This window comes from Tenrec ecaudatus, chromosome X, assembly GCF_050624435.1.
Source record: "Tenrec ecaudatus isolate mTenEca1 chromosome X, mTenEca1.hap1, whole genome shotgun sequence".
NCBI classification, from domain to species: Eukaryota; Metazoa; Chordata; class Mammalia; order Afrosoricida; family Tenrecidae; genus Tenrec; species Tenrec ecaudatus.
The window spans coordinates 56,313,909-56,331,077 of record NC_134548.1 but is presented as its reverse complement, the minus strand read 5'-3'; the positions used below and the strand labels follow the sequence as shown (position 1 = coordinate 56,331,077).

At 36.2% G+C, this 17,169-nt stretch overlaps 1 protein-coding gene across 1 annotated transcript in view; it reads left to right on the top strand.

Annotated features, from left to right (window-relative positions):
- The window catches only part of DGKK (diacylglycerol kinase kappa), a 165,452-nt gene that overhangs the window by 47,154 nt on the left and 101,129 nt on the right, over positions 1-17,169 (top strand). Inside the window, exons 2-4 of the mRNA XM_075538373.1 lie at positions 6,380-6,490; positions 8,153-8,233; positions 12,662-12,766. Of these exons, the coding sequence (XP_075394488.1) occupies positions 6,380-6,490; positions 8,153-8,233; positions 12,662-12,766 (297 nt within the window). The remainder of the gene's footprint in view (positions 1-6,379; positions 6,491-8,152; positions 8,234-12,661; positions 12,767-17,169) is intronic.

The following is a 17,169-nucleotide window of genomic DNA, read 5'->3' as shown; positions in this document are numbered from 1 at the left end:
TTATTTAACATTCTAAAATTATCTCTTGCAGGAGCCATGCCCAATGAAGCATGTCATTTGATTTCTTGATTGTGGTTTCCATGAACACTGATTGTGGGTCCAAGTAAAATGAAATCCTTGACAACTTCTTTTTATCTTTATGATGATTTTATTTTGCCTAGAAAGTTTTAATAGAAAGTACATAATTGATTCAGCTATTCAAATGACCACTATAGAATGACTACAAATGTCATTTAAAAAAATGTGAACAAATGACATGCACCAAAGTCATCTCTATACCAAAGTTTATATTGTTTAATAGCGTAACAATTTTCATGAGATGACTTCTTTTTTTAAAAAATGACTTTATTGCGGGCTCGTACAACTCATCACAATCCATACATTCATCCATTGTGTCAAGAATATTTGTACATATGTTGCCATCATCATTCTCAAACATTTGCTTTCTATTTGAGCCATTGGTATCAGTTCCTCATTTTTCCCCTCCCTCCCCACTGTCCCCTCCCCCATGAAACCTTGGTAATTTATAAGTTATTATTATTTTGTCATATCTTACACCATCCGATGTCACCCTTCACCCATTTCTCCACTGTCCATCCCCCAGGGAGGAGGTTATATGTAGATCCTTGTAATCTGTTTCCCCTTTCTCCCTCACCTTCCCTCCAACCTCCCCGTATTGCCACTCTCACCACTGGTCCTGAGAGGTTCATCTGTCCTGGAGTCCCTGTTATCTAGTGGTTCAGTAGCAAAAAGATTGCTTTTTTATATTGAATTGTTATCCATATTAAAGTCTGTAGTCTTTGATCATCATCAATAAATGCTTTAAATCCTCTTTGCTCTCCAAAATCTAGGTTATATTATCTGAATATGGAGATTTCCTTGAATTATGATTCCTCATTCTTATCCATTTAATCCAATTTATAAGATTATTTGGTCAACATACAGATTGGATAAGTATGGTTAAAGAATACAGCCCTGCCATAGTCAATAAAACATAAATAATATCTTTCTGGTGTCCTCTGCTTTCACCCAAGATCCATCTGACATTAACAATGACATCTCTTGTTAAGTGTCCTCTTCTGAATTTGGCGTGAATTTCTGTGAGCTCTGTTAATGTAGTGCTGAAACCATTTTAAAATTATCTTCAGCAAAATTTACTTGCATGTGATATTAATGATACTGTTAGACAATTTCTGCATTCTGTTGTGTTACCTTTCTTTGAGATGAGCACAACTATGGATCTCTTCCAATCTGTTAGCCAAATATTTTGTCATAGAATCTATGCCATAGACGAATGAGTGCTTCCATCACTGAACCCATTTTTTGAAGCATTTAAATTGGCATGCTATCCATTCCTAGAGGCTTATTTATCCCTAATGCCTTCAAAGCAGCTTGAACTTCTTTCAATGCTATTGATTCTTGATCATATACTAGCTCTTGAAATGTTTGAATGTCAACAAATTCTTTTGGGTACATTGACTATGTATTCTTTTCATCTTTTTTCAATGCCTCTTTCAATACATTTCCCATTAAAAAAAACCCTTCACAGTCATCAAATTGATTCCAACTCATAGTGACCCTATAGAACAGAGTAGAATGGCGTTGTGGGTTTCTCAGACTGTAACTCTTTACAGGAGTAGAAAACTTGTCTCTTTCCTGTGAATCAGCTAGTGGTTTTAAACTGCTGACCCTGTAGTTTGCAGCTCAGCGTGTAACCACTACACAACTAGTGGTTCTTCATTTTGTCCATAGAATCCTTCAATATTTCAACTTGAGGATTGAATTTTTTCTTCACTTCTTTGAGCTTGAGATACGCTGAGCTTCTTCTTTCCGTTTGGATTTCTCACTTCAAGTCTTTATCCATTTCATGATAATCCTTTTCTTTGACTTCAGCCACTTTTTGAAAATTTCTCTTTGCCTCTGTTTTACTTCATTTTTTCTTCCATTCACTTTAGCTACTCTACATTTAAGAGCAAGTTTCACAGTCTCTTCTGACATCCATTTTAGTCTTTTGTTTCTTTTCTGTCATTTAAATGACCTTGTGCTTTCTTCATGTAGGATGTTCTCCCATAACTCATCTTGTCTTCTACCATTAGTGTTCAATGTGTCAAATCTGTTCATGAGATGGTCTCTAAAGTTAAGTGGGATTTACTTAATGTTATATTTTGGTTGTTGTAGATTTGTTTTAATTTCATTCAACCTCAACTTGAACTTATATATGAGCAATTGATGGTCTATTCCACAGTCAGTCCCTGTTCTTGTTTTGGCTGGTAATATTGAGTTTCTCCATGGTCTGTTCCAATGATTCCTGTTAGTCTATCTGGTGAGTTATACGTGGGTGTTGTTAGGTGTCATTGAGTTGTTCTGATGCATAAGGAGCCTATGTACAACAGCAGGAATCACTGTCCAGTCTTTTGCCATTAGCACAATTGTTATGTTTGAGCCCATGGTTGCAGCCACTGTTTCAATCCATCTCATCAGTAGTCTAATTCCATTTTGCTTTCACTTTACCAAACATGATGTCTTTTTCTTCAGGTACTAGTTCTTTCCTGTTAACATGTCAAAGTACATGAGAGGAAAAGTGATTTTTGCAGTGAAGAAGTCATACAAAATTCTACCATGACTTCCTAGTTTTGTTTCAATCACCAAGGCTATGTTTTTCTTTCTTTCTTTTTATTTAAATCATTTTATTGGGGATGTGTACAACTCTTATCACGATCCATGCATACATCCAATGTGTCAAGCACAGTTATACATATATTGCCATCATCATTCTCAAAACATTTGCTTTCTACTTGAGCCCTTGGTATCAGCTCCACATTTGTTTGCCCTTCCTCCCCCACCCTCTTTCCCTCATGAACTCTTGATAATTTATAAATTTTTTTTTTCGTGTCTTACACTAAATGATGTCTCCCTTTACCCACTTATCTGTTGTCTGTCCCCCAGGGAGGGGGCTATATGTACACCATTGTGATCAGTTGCCCGTTCTCCCCCACTTTCCCCTTCCCCTCCTAGTATCGCTACGCTCATTATTGGTCCTGAGGGGTTTATCTATCCTGGATTTTCTGTGTTTCCAGCTCTTATCTGTACCAGTGTACACCCTCTGTTCTAACCAGATTTGTTAGGTAGAATTGGGATCATGACAGTGGAGTGGAGAAAACATTAAAGAACTAGAGGAAAGTTGTACATTTCATTGGTGTTATACTGCACCATAACTGGCTCATCTCCTCCCAGTTACCCTTCTGTAAGGGGTTGTCCAGTTGCCTACAGATGGGCTTTGGGTCTCCACTCCATACTCCCCCTCATTCACAATGATATGATTTTTTGTTCATTGATGCCTGATACCTGATCTTATTGATACCTCATGATCACACAGACGGGTGTGCTTCTTCCATGGGGGCTTTTTTGCTTCTTAGCTAGATGGCAAGAATTTATTTTTCAACTGCTATTCTTTCCCCTTATTAGTGATTAACAATGCATCTTGATTAAATGTTTGATAAATTTCAGATTGAAAAAGTCGGTGGATTTTTCAATTTCTTCATTATTAGCTTTAGTTGTTGGTAAATAAATTTGAATAATATTTGTATTAATTAGTCATGCTTGTAGGAGTATAGATTTATCCTAATACATAAAGCATAATTCTTCATGATAGGTCTTAAAATATTCTCTTTTTAAAAATCATTTTGTTGGGGGCTCATTCAACTCATCACAACCCACACATACACTAATTGTATAAAGCACATTTTCACATTCTCTACCCTCATCATTTTCAAAACATTTGCTCTGCACGTAAGCTCCTGGCATCAGCTCCTCACTTTTCCCCCTCCCTCCCTGCTCTCCACTCCTTCATGAACCCTTGATAATTTATAAATTATTATTTTGTTATATCTTACACTTTCCGACGTCTCCCTTCACCTACTTTTCTGGTGTCCTTCCCCCAGGGAGGATGTTATATGTAGATCCCTCTAATCGGTTCCCCCTCTTTACCCCACCCTCACTCCACCCTCTCTGTATCACCACTCTCACCACTGGTCCTGAAGGGGTCATCTGTCCTGGATTTCCTGTGCTTCCAGTTCCTATCTGTACCAGTGTACATCCTCTGGTCTAGCCAGATTTGTAAGGTAGAATTGGGATCATGATAGTGGGTGGGGAGGAAGCATTTAGGAACTAGAGGAAAGTTGGATGTTTCATCATTGCAACACTGCACCCTGAATGGCTCATCTCCTTCTTGTGACCTATCCATAATTGGATGTCCAGTTGTCTACAGATGGGCTTTGGGTCCCCATTTCGCACTCCCCCTCATTCTCAATGATATGATTTTTTTTGTTCTTTGATGCCTGATACTTCATCCCTTCAACACCTCATGATCGCACAGGCTGGTGTGCTTCTTCCATGTGGGCTTTGTTTCTTCTGAGCTAGATGGCCACTTGTTTACCTTTAAGCCTTTAAGACCACAGATGCTATATCTTTTGATAGCCAGGCACCATCAGCTTTCTTCACCACATTTGCTTATGTACCCATTTGTCTTCAGCGATTGTGTCAGGAAGGTAAGCATCATGAAATGCCAGTTTAATAGAACAAAGTATTCTTGCATTCAGTGACTACTTGAATGGAGGCATAATGTCCATCTTAATACTAAACCTGTAAATATATGCACAGAAATCTATTTCCATATCCTCATCTATAAATTTAATGATGAATAAGATCCCATTCTTCTTCATTTGCCATTCTTGACATTGTAAACAGTATCAATGTCTAATTCAAAATTGTCAATATCAATTCATTTCAGTCTGATTATGCCTATGATATTGGTCATTATTTTTTCCATTCTATTTCTGACAATATCCAATTTTCCTAGATTCACACTTCATACATTCTATGTTCCAATTATTAATGGACATCTGTAGCTGTTTCTTCTTATTTTGAGTCATATCTCATGAGAAAATGAAGATCCCCAAAGCTTTACTCCATCCCTGTCATTAGGTTGGCTCTACTTTGATCTCTTCCCCAATTGTATTGTGAGTGCTTTCCAACTGAGGGGTCATCTTCTGGCACTGTATCAAACAATGTTGTACTACTATTCATAAGGTTTTCAATAGTTAATTTTTCAGGAGTGAACCACTAATTTTGTTTTCTAGTCTGTTCTTAACCTGGAAGCTCTGCTGAAAACTGTTTACCCAAGGTGACCCCATTGGTATTTGGAATACTGGTAGCATCACTTCTAACATTATGGCAGCATACAATCCACCAATGTATGATAAACCTGTAGGTGAGTAGGGATTATATCCGTAATAAAACCATATAATCACAAATATGGTCTGTGAATTCTGTGTGGCCATTTCAATCAATTATCAAACTTAGCAGAGTAGAACATGCCAAGCTGGGGGTGAGAGGGTTGGCAGGAATGTAGCTAGTGTCCAAAATGGTTAAAATTTGGAGAGCAAAGGAATGTCCGAAGTCCACCTCATAGGAATCAACTTAGATTTTTATTTTCACCCCTTCTTTTGAATGTAGCAGAGGCCTGATGTCAGACAATAATTTTTGATGTCCTATTATGTGTTTGTTCCCTACCTAACAACCAGGATGCTGCTAGAATCAGTAGGTAATCACCATATGCTGAGTATAAAGCTCCTTGGAGACCATGGTTAGGGGTTTAATTTCCTTCTAAAAGTTATGGGATGTGATTGGAGGCTCGTGAACGGGTAAAGGACATAATTCAATATTCAATTTAATATTCTAAAAGGAACACTATAAAAGGGCTGGCAATTTGTTTGTGCCTACCTCCCCAACCACTGGAGAAGATCCCTATGGGTCTTAGACCATGTATTCTTAAAACCAATCAATTGTTCTCAAATCTATTCCAACTCATATTGACTCCATGTGTGGCAGAGTAGAACTGTGCTCTGCAGGGCTTTCTTGTGGTTAATGTTTCAGAAGATGATCACCACACATATCTTCCAAGGTATCCCTGAGTGGACTCAGATAGCCAATCTTTCAGTTAACAACTGAGCTCACTAACCACTTGTTCCACATAGGGAGCTCTTAATAAATTGTGGTGTGTTTCAACCCTTTAAGATTGAGTTATTGAATGAAGACATTCCCAAAGTAAAAGTTTCCGGTTTGGTGGAAGATGTACTAGATCACTGGTATGTTCTGTCAATATAAATGTGTCATCCAAAGGTAACCAATGCCTTTTTCCAATTGAACTAACTTCCTTGTGTTCTTTCCTGGCCTGTCAGGCCACTTCTCAGATATGTGATAGAGATAGAATCTTGGAAATTGGACCTGCCCATCTGAAAGAAAAGGTGCTATAGTCTTGCAAGGTGGTCTACATAAGTCTCAGATATTTTGTTTTTTGTTTGTTTTGTTTTGTTTTTAGAAAATACTGAAAGAAGGACCTCTGCTGAAGAACTGTAACTCCTTTAAGAGATGGAAGCTTAGATATATTCTGGTTCAAGGACAAAATCTCTGCTTTGCTCACCATCCTGCGGTAATGTATAAAACCTTGTGCAGTTAGGTTACTGTAGGTGTGCCAGGAATGTTTGTTTGTAGAGATGGAACTATAGGTAATGTTATGATGGCAAACAGTAGCACAGAAGTTAACATTTTCTATTTTCCATTTAACTTGTCCCTTTGTGTTAAAATCGAGAGCATTTTCCCCCTTTACTCTTTCCTTTACATAGATATACAATTTAGCTTGTTTACCAAAGTCCAACCAAATAATTTGAAATAAAAAATGAAAATTCAAAGAAAGAAAGAAAATTCAAAATATTTTATTAAGAAATCAGGGAAAATATGCCATTAAGGATACTGAAATACAAAGTTTTATCCCTTCTTCCTTGATTTCTCATTTGATTTGTCATAGTGTTTTTAAAATTTTGTTTTGTTTGCTATTTGATATCATTTTCAGTAAAGAAAATTAAAAAATTTTTTAAAACTTGCATGAGTTTTATATTCATCTGTATAATCTGAAATGCCAGTTTAAAAAAGCAATAATAAGAGCATTTAACTTATGAAAAATCACCAAAATTACATAACTTATATTTAATAATTCATATATGCACATGTAGGTTTTTCCTTATCAATACACAAAACTAATTCAGCTGGTTTCGTTGCACCTTTTGATATTTATATATTCTATCAACACTCTTTTAATGGAAAAATTATTATGGTTTGTATTTCCTTTCAATATCATCACTTTCAGCATAATTATGTGGTTAGTACAGGGAGATAACATGAGTAAAAAAGAGTATTATAAGATTCATTGACTATTAGCATTTCTTATAGCATCATTGCCTTGTTTTTCCATTTGAAGAAAATTTTGGTTTCAATGGAAAGAGTACCATCTCAGGATTTTAGCAAATTTGCATACTCAGTGATAAATGTATCATGGTTCCTTGTACTTGATTTGAGTCTCACAGAATATCCACATATCATGGGTCCAATGAGATTCTGTATTCATTGTCATCAAAAAAGACATATGAAAATAAAGTGGCAAAAACATTGATGATATGAATATTGTATGAATCTCTTCTGTTCAGGTGCATGCTTCATTATCTTATTGCATTTTACTTATTAAACACAAATTCAAAGACAAGGTTACCAAACGTTTCAAGATACCAACATAAAAGCATTAATATAAATGAAAGACTCCTCAGAGCATGAGGTACCATGTGAAATAAATGAACGAAACCACCCATGGATGTAACCCTAGTGCTGGTTCCCTGATGCTGCTTGATGGTACCTACTATTGCTAATATATAACAGAAGAAAAGTTTCAAACTGAATGGGATTAGTTAATAGGAGTTGACAGCAATCTCCCCCATCAGATCCCTAGCTGGAGTACATTCTATGATCTTCTCCAATATGCACATTTATATTCAGATAATTTTGACATGAGAAACCAAATCCTTCCTTTAAACTCACATAAATATTTTGGAAAGAGCTGTGTTTTTATAGCACTTTAGTTTGTTTTTCATTTTCACAGGATCCATCAACAAAAATCAAGATCCTAAATATATCCTACCACTCTAGCCAAAGAAATGACTGGATTATGATTGTCAATAATTCCAAGTAATGTGTATATGTGTATGCTTTTTTAACTTTCTAATATCTCCTTGCTTTATTAACCAGAATGATTCTATTTTTCCAGTTTGCACACTTTGAAACAATTGATCTGTCTCGTGTTGCTTTGGCGGAAGGCAACTGTAGGAATCTTTGCCACAGTTTTTGTGTAAGTAATATCGAGTACAAATTAATGGTAGCAGTAGGGAGCTAGCTGGAAAGGGGAAATGCTACATCCTCATGTTACTTCTCTAGACGTCAAGTTTCCCAAGTTTTACAATTAAGTGCTGAAGAAAATTCATGCAAACATTATAAAAATGAGTCCTTCCAGATAATTTATATTTAGAAGGATATCACTGTGAAGTTTTTAAGGAGGAAGTTAATATGTTGTTTTAAAAAAATCAAGATAATTTACATCTATTTCGGGGAGGGGGGTTGACAAAAAGCCAAGTTAAAAGTGAAAAATATCCTTTTCTGAGATAATATCTGAAGAAATTACTTCAGAGAGTGCATAGATTTTTCTTTGGGAATATTCAAAGGCTTCTGTTCATGGGTGCTACAAAAGTTAATGCTCTTGACTGCGAACCAAAAGATTGGTGTTTGAGTCCACTTAAAGTTACCTGTGAATAAATACCTGGCAATCTATTTTCAAAATATCAGTAAATGAAAACCTTATGGAACACAGTTCTACTCTGACACACAGGGAGTCACCATGAATTAGAACTAACTCAACAGCCACTGGTACTGATATTCAAGGGATTGGTTCTGCTGTTGTTTATTCAAATGAATCCAGACTAGAAAACCCACAGAAAAATAGTAAATTCATTGGCCCCAGATGGTCTCTTAGTCACCTTTTTTGGTTATGAAGATGGAGGTTCTTCTTCAAACTGGAAGGAAGAAATATTTAGCAGACTAAAATGCTATAGACCCAATATCCTGCTTTTGCTGTGGATCCACATTTGATTCTCTTTTGAAAAAAGAGCAGGAGACATTAGCTTAACTAGTAAAAATTTTTCTCTCATTATATCATTCTAGCCCAGTGTGAAGCTGAGACTCCTGTAAATTCAGTCCCCAAAAGCTTAATCGTAGGTGAGCCTACATCATGGTTCCATGGGATATCCTATGAAAGTTAATTGGCTTAATAATATGATTAGTGTTTCTGTTCTGTCTCCTAGTTCATTGAGTAGTGGTTGGGATTTTTAAAAGCCTGTAAGCAATCATCCAAGATACAATTGATCTCTATTCATCTAGAGCAAGAAAGGAAGAAGAAAATTCAGTAAGAGGAGGATTTGGAACCCTGGTGGTATAGTGGCTATGAGTTGGGCTGCTAATTACAAAGTCGACAGTTTGAAACGACCAGCCTGCTCCACAAGCAAAAGATGAAGCTCTCTATTCCTGTGAAGAGTTACAGTCTCAGAAGCCCACAGGGGCAATTTTACCCTGCCTTGTAGGTTTGCTACGAGTCAGCAGTGACCCAAGAGCAGTGATGAAGTATCTAGCTAAATGCCTCCATTAACAACTGCCTTCTTTTCCATGTGAGCAGATGAATTGCATGGCTCCTGAGTGTCATTACTGAAGATTTTGATCAAAGATTCTATACAAGAACCCTGATCAAAAGAAGAGAGTGTGTAGAACAGAATTTCAAATTCTTATGGATTCCAGGCTTATGGACATCCAACCATGAATATTGGATAAACACCTGAAACTATTGCCCTTAGATAAGCTTTAAACCATAAACCAAAAATATCCCCTCAATATGTCTTAAAACCAATTGGTAGTTTAACTTAACTAGCAAAAAATAGTTTGCTTTGAGTATTATACTCTTTTAATATGGATCAAAGTGAGAAGAACAACTCAAAAGAATATATAGGAAACTAAGGGGACAGGGAAGTCATATTAATTCATATTAATAGGGTAGAAACAAGCAGAAAAAGAGTGCAAAATCAGTTTTACAATTTAAAGTATGGAATCAAAATTACTGAATCATATATATAGAAATGGTTGAATTAGTGTATGTTTTCAACAACATTTTTAAAAGATCTTATTTAAAATGACCCCCACAGCCTTCTGTTTTTTATCTCTAGCCTAAAAAAATATATTCCAAGGATGAGGCTGCCCATTACCACCAGTACCAGTTACCATCAAGTCAGTTTCAACTCATGATGACCCCATATGTGTTACCGTAGAATTGTGCTTGATAATGGTCTTCAAAGACTGATTTTTCATAAGTAGAGCTCTTCATCTTTCTTCTATGGTGCCTCTGGGTGTATTAAAACATCCAATACTTTGGTTAGAAGCCAAGCACACTAACCATTTGCATGACTTAGTGACTCCAGACTGCCATTTGCCTTACCAGTCCCACCCAATAATGGGTTTGGAACAACGGAGTGGCTGTTACCACAAGCCAAGCTAGGTCCTTTGCCTATCTATTATGGGATTATGATGAAAATGATTGGTATGTTTAGCCTTCGCTCCAAAAATGTGAGGACTGCTGGTAAAAAATCATTGAATCAATGAGTGATGCTGTCACTATTTGTTCTTTTTCTCTGGGAAAACACTAAATCCAGGCCATGGCCGTTGTTACCTCTGCTAAACCCTTAGCATTTCACTTACCTGCGCTCTTGAACCAAGCTAGGGTCATTGAGACAATTGTAAAATTCTCTTCACATTGTCCCTATCTTTAAGGAAGAAAGAAACTGATTTTTTTTATTCCTTACTCTAATACTATTCCTCCCCTCCCCTAAATATGCATATATTTTATGTTACTTTAAAAATGTGCATTATTTTATTTTATTGAGTTATCAGTGATAATTTACACATAAGTTGGGTTTCCATTTAGCAACTACTACATAATTTGTTCCATAACATTGGTTCCATTTTTCACAATGTGTCAACATTTTCCATTAATTCCATCCTGGATGTTCATTTCCAGTAATTTGTTTTCCCTGTTCCTTCACTCTTTAATTTTGCTGACCATTTGGTCTCATATAGATGAAGATTTAAAAGTACACAGCTCTCATTGTTTAAAGAAAAATATATTCTTTGTTTTATAAACCAATCTGGTATTTAGCTAAAAGGAGATCAGAGAGGCTACCTTTGGTTCAAGTTTGTGCAGTCTCTCAGGATGATAATTTCAGGGAATCCTCTAGTCTCAACCAATCTCGTAAATCTGAACTCTATAAGAAGTGAATTCTGTTTCACATGTTATTCCCCTTTTATCAATATCCATCCATTATGACCCTAATAAAGACAGTTGTTTGTGGTAACTAGGCACCATCTAGTTCTTCTGTTCCAAGGGAATATGAGGTCAAAGTTTGAGTAAACTATTAGTCCTATGAACTAGTTTCTTCTTTGAGTCATTTTTTTCATTTGTTTGTTTCTCTTTTGCTCTGGAGAGAAGACTAATATGTGTATCTTAGAGGGCCACTCAGAAGCTTTTAAGACTCCAGACACTACTCACTAAACTAGGATGTAAAACATAAACTTTATGAACTATATTATGCCAACTGCTTGAGTTGTCTCACAAATGATAGTCCTGAGTCTTCATACCCAGAAACCAATCCCACAAGTTGTTTGGTTATAATCTAAGAAGTATCCATAACTGTTTGCCCTATGTGCTTTAATATATATGTATATCCATGTGCATAGACACACATATGTGCATGCATATCCGTACATGAATAAATACATAACCACATGTGTTTGTGGTTGTTGTTACAAAATTATACATATCCTAGCATATAATAAAAGCATCCTTTTGGGGGGGGGTGTGTTTCTCAGTTGACATAGTCAACTGTGCATACTTCACCTACCTTCAGTGTTACTCTTCCCATTACAGAAAGGGACAAGTGTCATGTAAAGCACGAGTCCCTTCCTTCCTGACTCCCATCCCTGGTGGTCACCGATCCATACTGGCTTCTGAGTGTCTGACCATTTTTGTCCATTTGTAAAGAGGAACCATGCAATATTTTGCCTTTTGTGATTGGCTTATTTTACTCAGCCTACCATTCTCCAGATTCATTCAATTATGTTTCAAGGACTCATCATATTTTTGGTTGTGTAGTGTTCCATTGTATTTATGGAACATATTTTGTTTATCCATTCATCTGTTAATAGACACATAGCTTTCAAGTAGACAAAATGGCAATAAGTAAGGTTTTTAGGTAATATCATTTGAAATAGATGATGCATACCTTAATGTTTAAGAGCATAAATGCTGAAAATATAGAATTTACATTTAAAATCTGGCTTAGCTTTTTAGATAGTGAGTGACCCTGAACCAGTCAATTAGCTGCCTTTGATCGTGTAATGGGGAGAAGAATATCCATTTCTGAGATTGTAATGAAGATTAAATGAATTAATGTGCATAAAGTGTTTAGAATGGTGCTTGGCACATAAGTTTCTTTGAAGTGTTACTTGTCATTATTTGGGTGAGTATCTGAAGATCTGAGAGTGGCTTGGGGAATTGTGATTTGTCTTCAAGAAGTGTCTTGGGCTCTTCTTGGTAGACCTATATAGTTCCTTGGGCAATTCACAGATTCTGTTTGAGGGCAAAGGTTTGGAACAGGAACCAGCTAATTATGGGGCTTTTTATTAGGTAATCACACCACAGAGAAAAGTCACCCTGGCTGCACCCAACCGAAAAGATATGGAAGAATGGATTAATGTCATAAAAACTGTTCAGCAAGGAGAAATTCGAAAGGTAAGGGAACTCGTTGAAAATGCATAAATATGTAATTGATTGTTTTAGTTAAGCCACCTTTCAAAGAAGGAAATCATTAGTTGGAAGCAAAGGACAGATTTTCAGGAATTAAAAACTTATGATGAATCCTCTGGAGCTATTCATAAATGCTCGCAAGTGAAAGCATATTTATATTCATACCACAGGAAGAATCTTGTTCAGAGACCTTTGTGCATGTCCACTTGAAATGTCAATGTAACTGTATGTCCAATGAACATGCACTCAATATGTATGTATGCCCTTAGCCTAGTAAACGGCCCCCTGGTGGTACAGTTGGGAGAGTGTTGGAGTGCTACCTACAAGATTGGCAATTCAGATCCACGATCCATTCCATGCGAGAAAAATGAGAGTCTTTTTCCATAAGGAATCAGCCTTGGAAATTCTGTAAAGCGGTTGTGTTCTGTCCTATTGGGTATCTCTGAGTTGGAGTGGACTCAACAGCAGTGGGTTTGCTTTGGGCTGCGTGCCTTTAGTGAAGCAGCAGTTAGTAAGCGTGAGGTGCTGAGGCTTAGTAAGGGGAAGGAACTCGACCACGGGAGAAAGCCTCCTCAGTAGCAGGTCAGCATTTAAAATAAAGTAGTGTGACTGTAAAGAAAGTCCTCTTTTTAAAAGGGTTTCTTTACTTTGTGGTGAAAATCTGCCCAACAAAGTATTTTCCAATTCAACAATATGTACACGTACAATTCAGTGACATTGATGACATTCCTCAAGGTGTGATATTTACTTTCCAAGTCATTTCATCACCATAAATATCAAGGCAATGCCACTTAAGCAAAAGCATAACGCTCAACATAATGCTTTCAAGGCTCAGCCATGTTGTGGATTAGTAATATTGTATGTATGTAACACCTTCTGTTTATCCACTCATCTATTGATGAACATTTTTTCCTACATTTTGTCTATTGCAAAAAGTGCCAAAATAAACATTGGTGTACAGGTTTCAGTTGGCATTCCTGCTTGCATTTCTGGGTGTATACTTAGGCTTGGGATTGTTAGAACAGATTGTAGATCTATGTTGAATTTTATGAAGAAGTGTCATACTTTTTCCAGAATGCCTGTACCATTTTTAATTCCCACCAACAAAGGATGAGGGCTACGATCTTTCTATACATTTGTGAAAACCTATCATTTTCTTCTTTTAAAATGTATTTGCTACTCTAAACAAAGATAACACACACACACACACACACACACACATATATATATATATTTGCTACTCTAATTGTCATGGAGTAGTATCTCATTGTGATTTTAATTTTGCACCTCCCTAATGGCTCAAGAAATTGAGCATCTTCTCATGTTTTTATTAACCATTTGAATATACTCTTGGATAAAATGTCTATTCATGTCCTTTGCCCATTTTGTGATTAGAATATTTGCCTTTCTGCTAACTTATAGAGGTTTTTAAAATATATTTTGGAAATTATGCCTTTATCAACTATATGATTCCTAAAAATTTTCTCCTGACCTACAGGCTGTCTTTTCACTTTGTTATAAAGTCGTTGATGAAAAAAAAGTTTATAATTTTTGTTAGATCTCATTTATCTATTTCGTGTTTTTCTGTTTGTGCTTTTTTTGTCATGTCAGACTATTTTAAAAGCTGGGTCCTTCTAAGAATTTTAGGGTTGTAGTTTCATATTTAAGATCTTTCTGCATTTTGAATAGGTGCATGGTGTGAAGCAAGGATATTGATTCATTTTTCTAAATGTCGAAATCCAGGTTTACTAGTATTATTTCATAATAGATGCTTCCTTCCCTGGTGAATTAATTTAGCACCCTTGTGAAAAATAGTCATAAATGCATGATTTTTCTGGTCTATGTGTTTGTTATTATAAGTACCAGACAAATTTGGTGGCTGTATTCTTATAGTACATTTTGAAATTGTGAAATGTGAGATCTTCTACTTTATTCTTCTTTTTCAAGATTGCTTTATCTATTAAAGGGTTCTTGCCCTTCCACACGAATTGGAAAAGTGGTCTTTCCATTTCTGTAAAGAGTGGTGTTGAAACTTTGTGGGAGAGTACATGAAATTTAGAAATTGATTTAGGTAGTATTGACATCTTAACTATATTAAACCTTGAGGTCTATCAACATTGAATATCCTTCTATTTATTTAGGCCTTCTTTCATTTCTTTTTGTAATATTTTATATTTTAGTCTACAATTTTTCCTTCCTGTTTAGATTTATTCCTAGGTTATTTATTCTGTTCAAAGCTACTATTTGCCTAATTTCCTTTTCCACTTGCTCATTGCTAATATACAAAGCAAAATCTGGCTCACTGAGATGACTGCATGAGCAGGCGTATTGTCATGGTGGCAAAACCAGTCCTCTGTCTGACATAAATCAGGCCTTTTTGGGTACACACTATTAAGCAATCTTTTCAGAACCTCTAAATAGAAAATGTGTTTGACAGTCTGACCTGGTGGGAGGAACTCCAAATGCACTACAAGTTGACACTTTTGTCTGTGAAGTTGATGGATGTCCAGAATGAGGTTTATTATCTATCAATGCACATTTCACCTTTTTGAAAACAAGAAAAACACTCATACACTTGGGTTTTTCCCACAGCACTGTCTTGTAAGTTGTGTTCAACATCACAACAATTTCTGTAGAATTTTTCCTGAGCAGGAAACAAAATTTCACAGCCGCACACAAAAAATAAGGCGAAGTTTGAGCAAAACTGCTTTCAAAGAAATTAAATCACTTTGGCCAGAGAGATCCTTTGCAGGCAGTGCCACTGGGTGTACTCAGAATGAGTTGCTGGATGCTCACGTAGCAGAAAAAATGCTAACTAGGAAAGCTCCAGTCTGCCCAGCATAATTCTGGTGTTGCTGGGTTTTGTGTGTGTGTGTGTGTGTGGGGGGGGTACTCCCTCGTATAGAAACCCAACCGATTTTTGTATGCTTATATGGTATTTTACCACATTGTTGAATTCATTTATTAGGTCCAATAGCTTTCTTGGGCAGTCTTTGGGGTTCCCTTTTTATAATATCATGGCATCTGTGAAAAGAGATCCTTTTACTTTTGCCTTCCTAATTTATATACTTTTCTCATTTTGTTTTTTCTTTCTGTCTTTCCTTTTCTCCCTTACCTACTTGCTCTGGCTAGGATTTTCATAATGACATTAAATAGCAATGATAAGAGTATACATCTTTGTCTTGTTCTTGATCTTATAAGAAAACTCCCCGTTTTTCTTTACTGAGTAAGATGTTAGGTTTCCAAAAATGCCCTTTCTATTGAGGAATTTCTATTCCCATCTTGGTGAGTTATTTAATCACTAGAAAAATCAAAACCCAAATCACTGACATCAAGTGGAGGCTGACTCATAACAACACCTGTAGGACAAGGTCGGACAACTTCGGTGCGTTCCCAAGGGTGTAATCCCTTATGGAAGTAGACAGACTAGTCTTTCTCCCAAGAAGTGGCTGGTGGTTTTGAGCTGCTGAGCGGTCCACTCCCTGGGAAAAAAAGGCACCATACTTGGTAAAGTAGAAGATCAGTGAAAAAAAGTATGATCCTTAGTGAGATGGACTGACACAATGGCTGCAGCAGTAAGCTTAAGCATAAAAAGACATTGTGAGAATGACACAGAATTGGGGAGAATTTTGTTATGCTGTAATTAGGGTTGCGATGAATTGGGACCTACTGGACAGCAACTAACAACAAGAGCAGCATTCATATGGCATATAAATGTTGAGCTACCCTTTTCTAATGTTGAACTACCCTTGCATCTTGGGATAACTCCATGCAATCAGGATGTATAATCTTTCTAATGTCTTTTCAAAATCCAATTTGCTAGTCTCTTATTGGTGTGGTCATTAGGGACATTGATCTATAGTGTTTTTATTTTTCTTATGGTGTCTTTGTCAGGCTTTAGGAGAAGGGTATTGCTCACCTCATAGAATGAACTGGGAAGCATTCTCTTTTCTTCTTTTTTTGTCTATTTGTTTTTACATATTAAATATGATTGGTGTCACAATTTTACTCCCAGTAAGGCCATTTGATTCAAGATTTTTGTTGGGAGGATTTTAAAATTAGTAATTAAATCTCTTCACAGGCTGAGATTCAATATTTCTTCTGAAATCAATGTATAGTTTATGTGTTTCAAGACATTTGTGTATTTCCCCTGGTTTTATGATTTCATGGTACATAGCTGTTCAGAAAATTCCATTAAAGTCCTTTTTTATTTTGCTAAGGTAAGCTCTAATGTCCCCATTTTCATTTCTGGGTTTTTGGGTTTTCTTTGAAAACTTTAATTTTTGTATTCAATAACTTAGATGACTTATCAAACCTCCCAATAACTTGTCTGCCCCCTATTAGATTTATCTTTCTCAATTGTAGAATACTATCACTCCAGTCTGTCC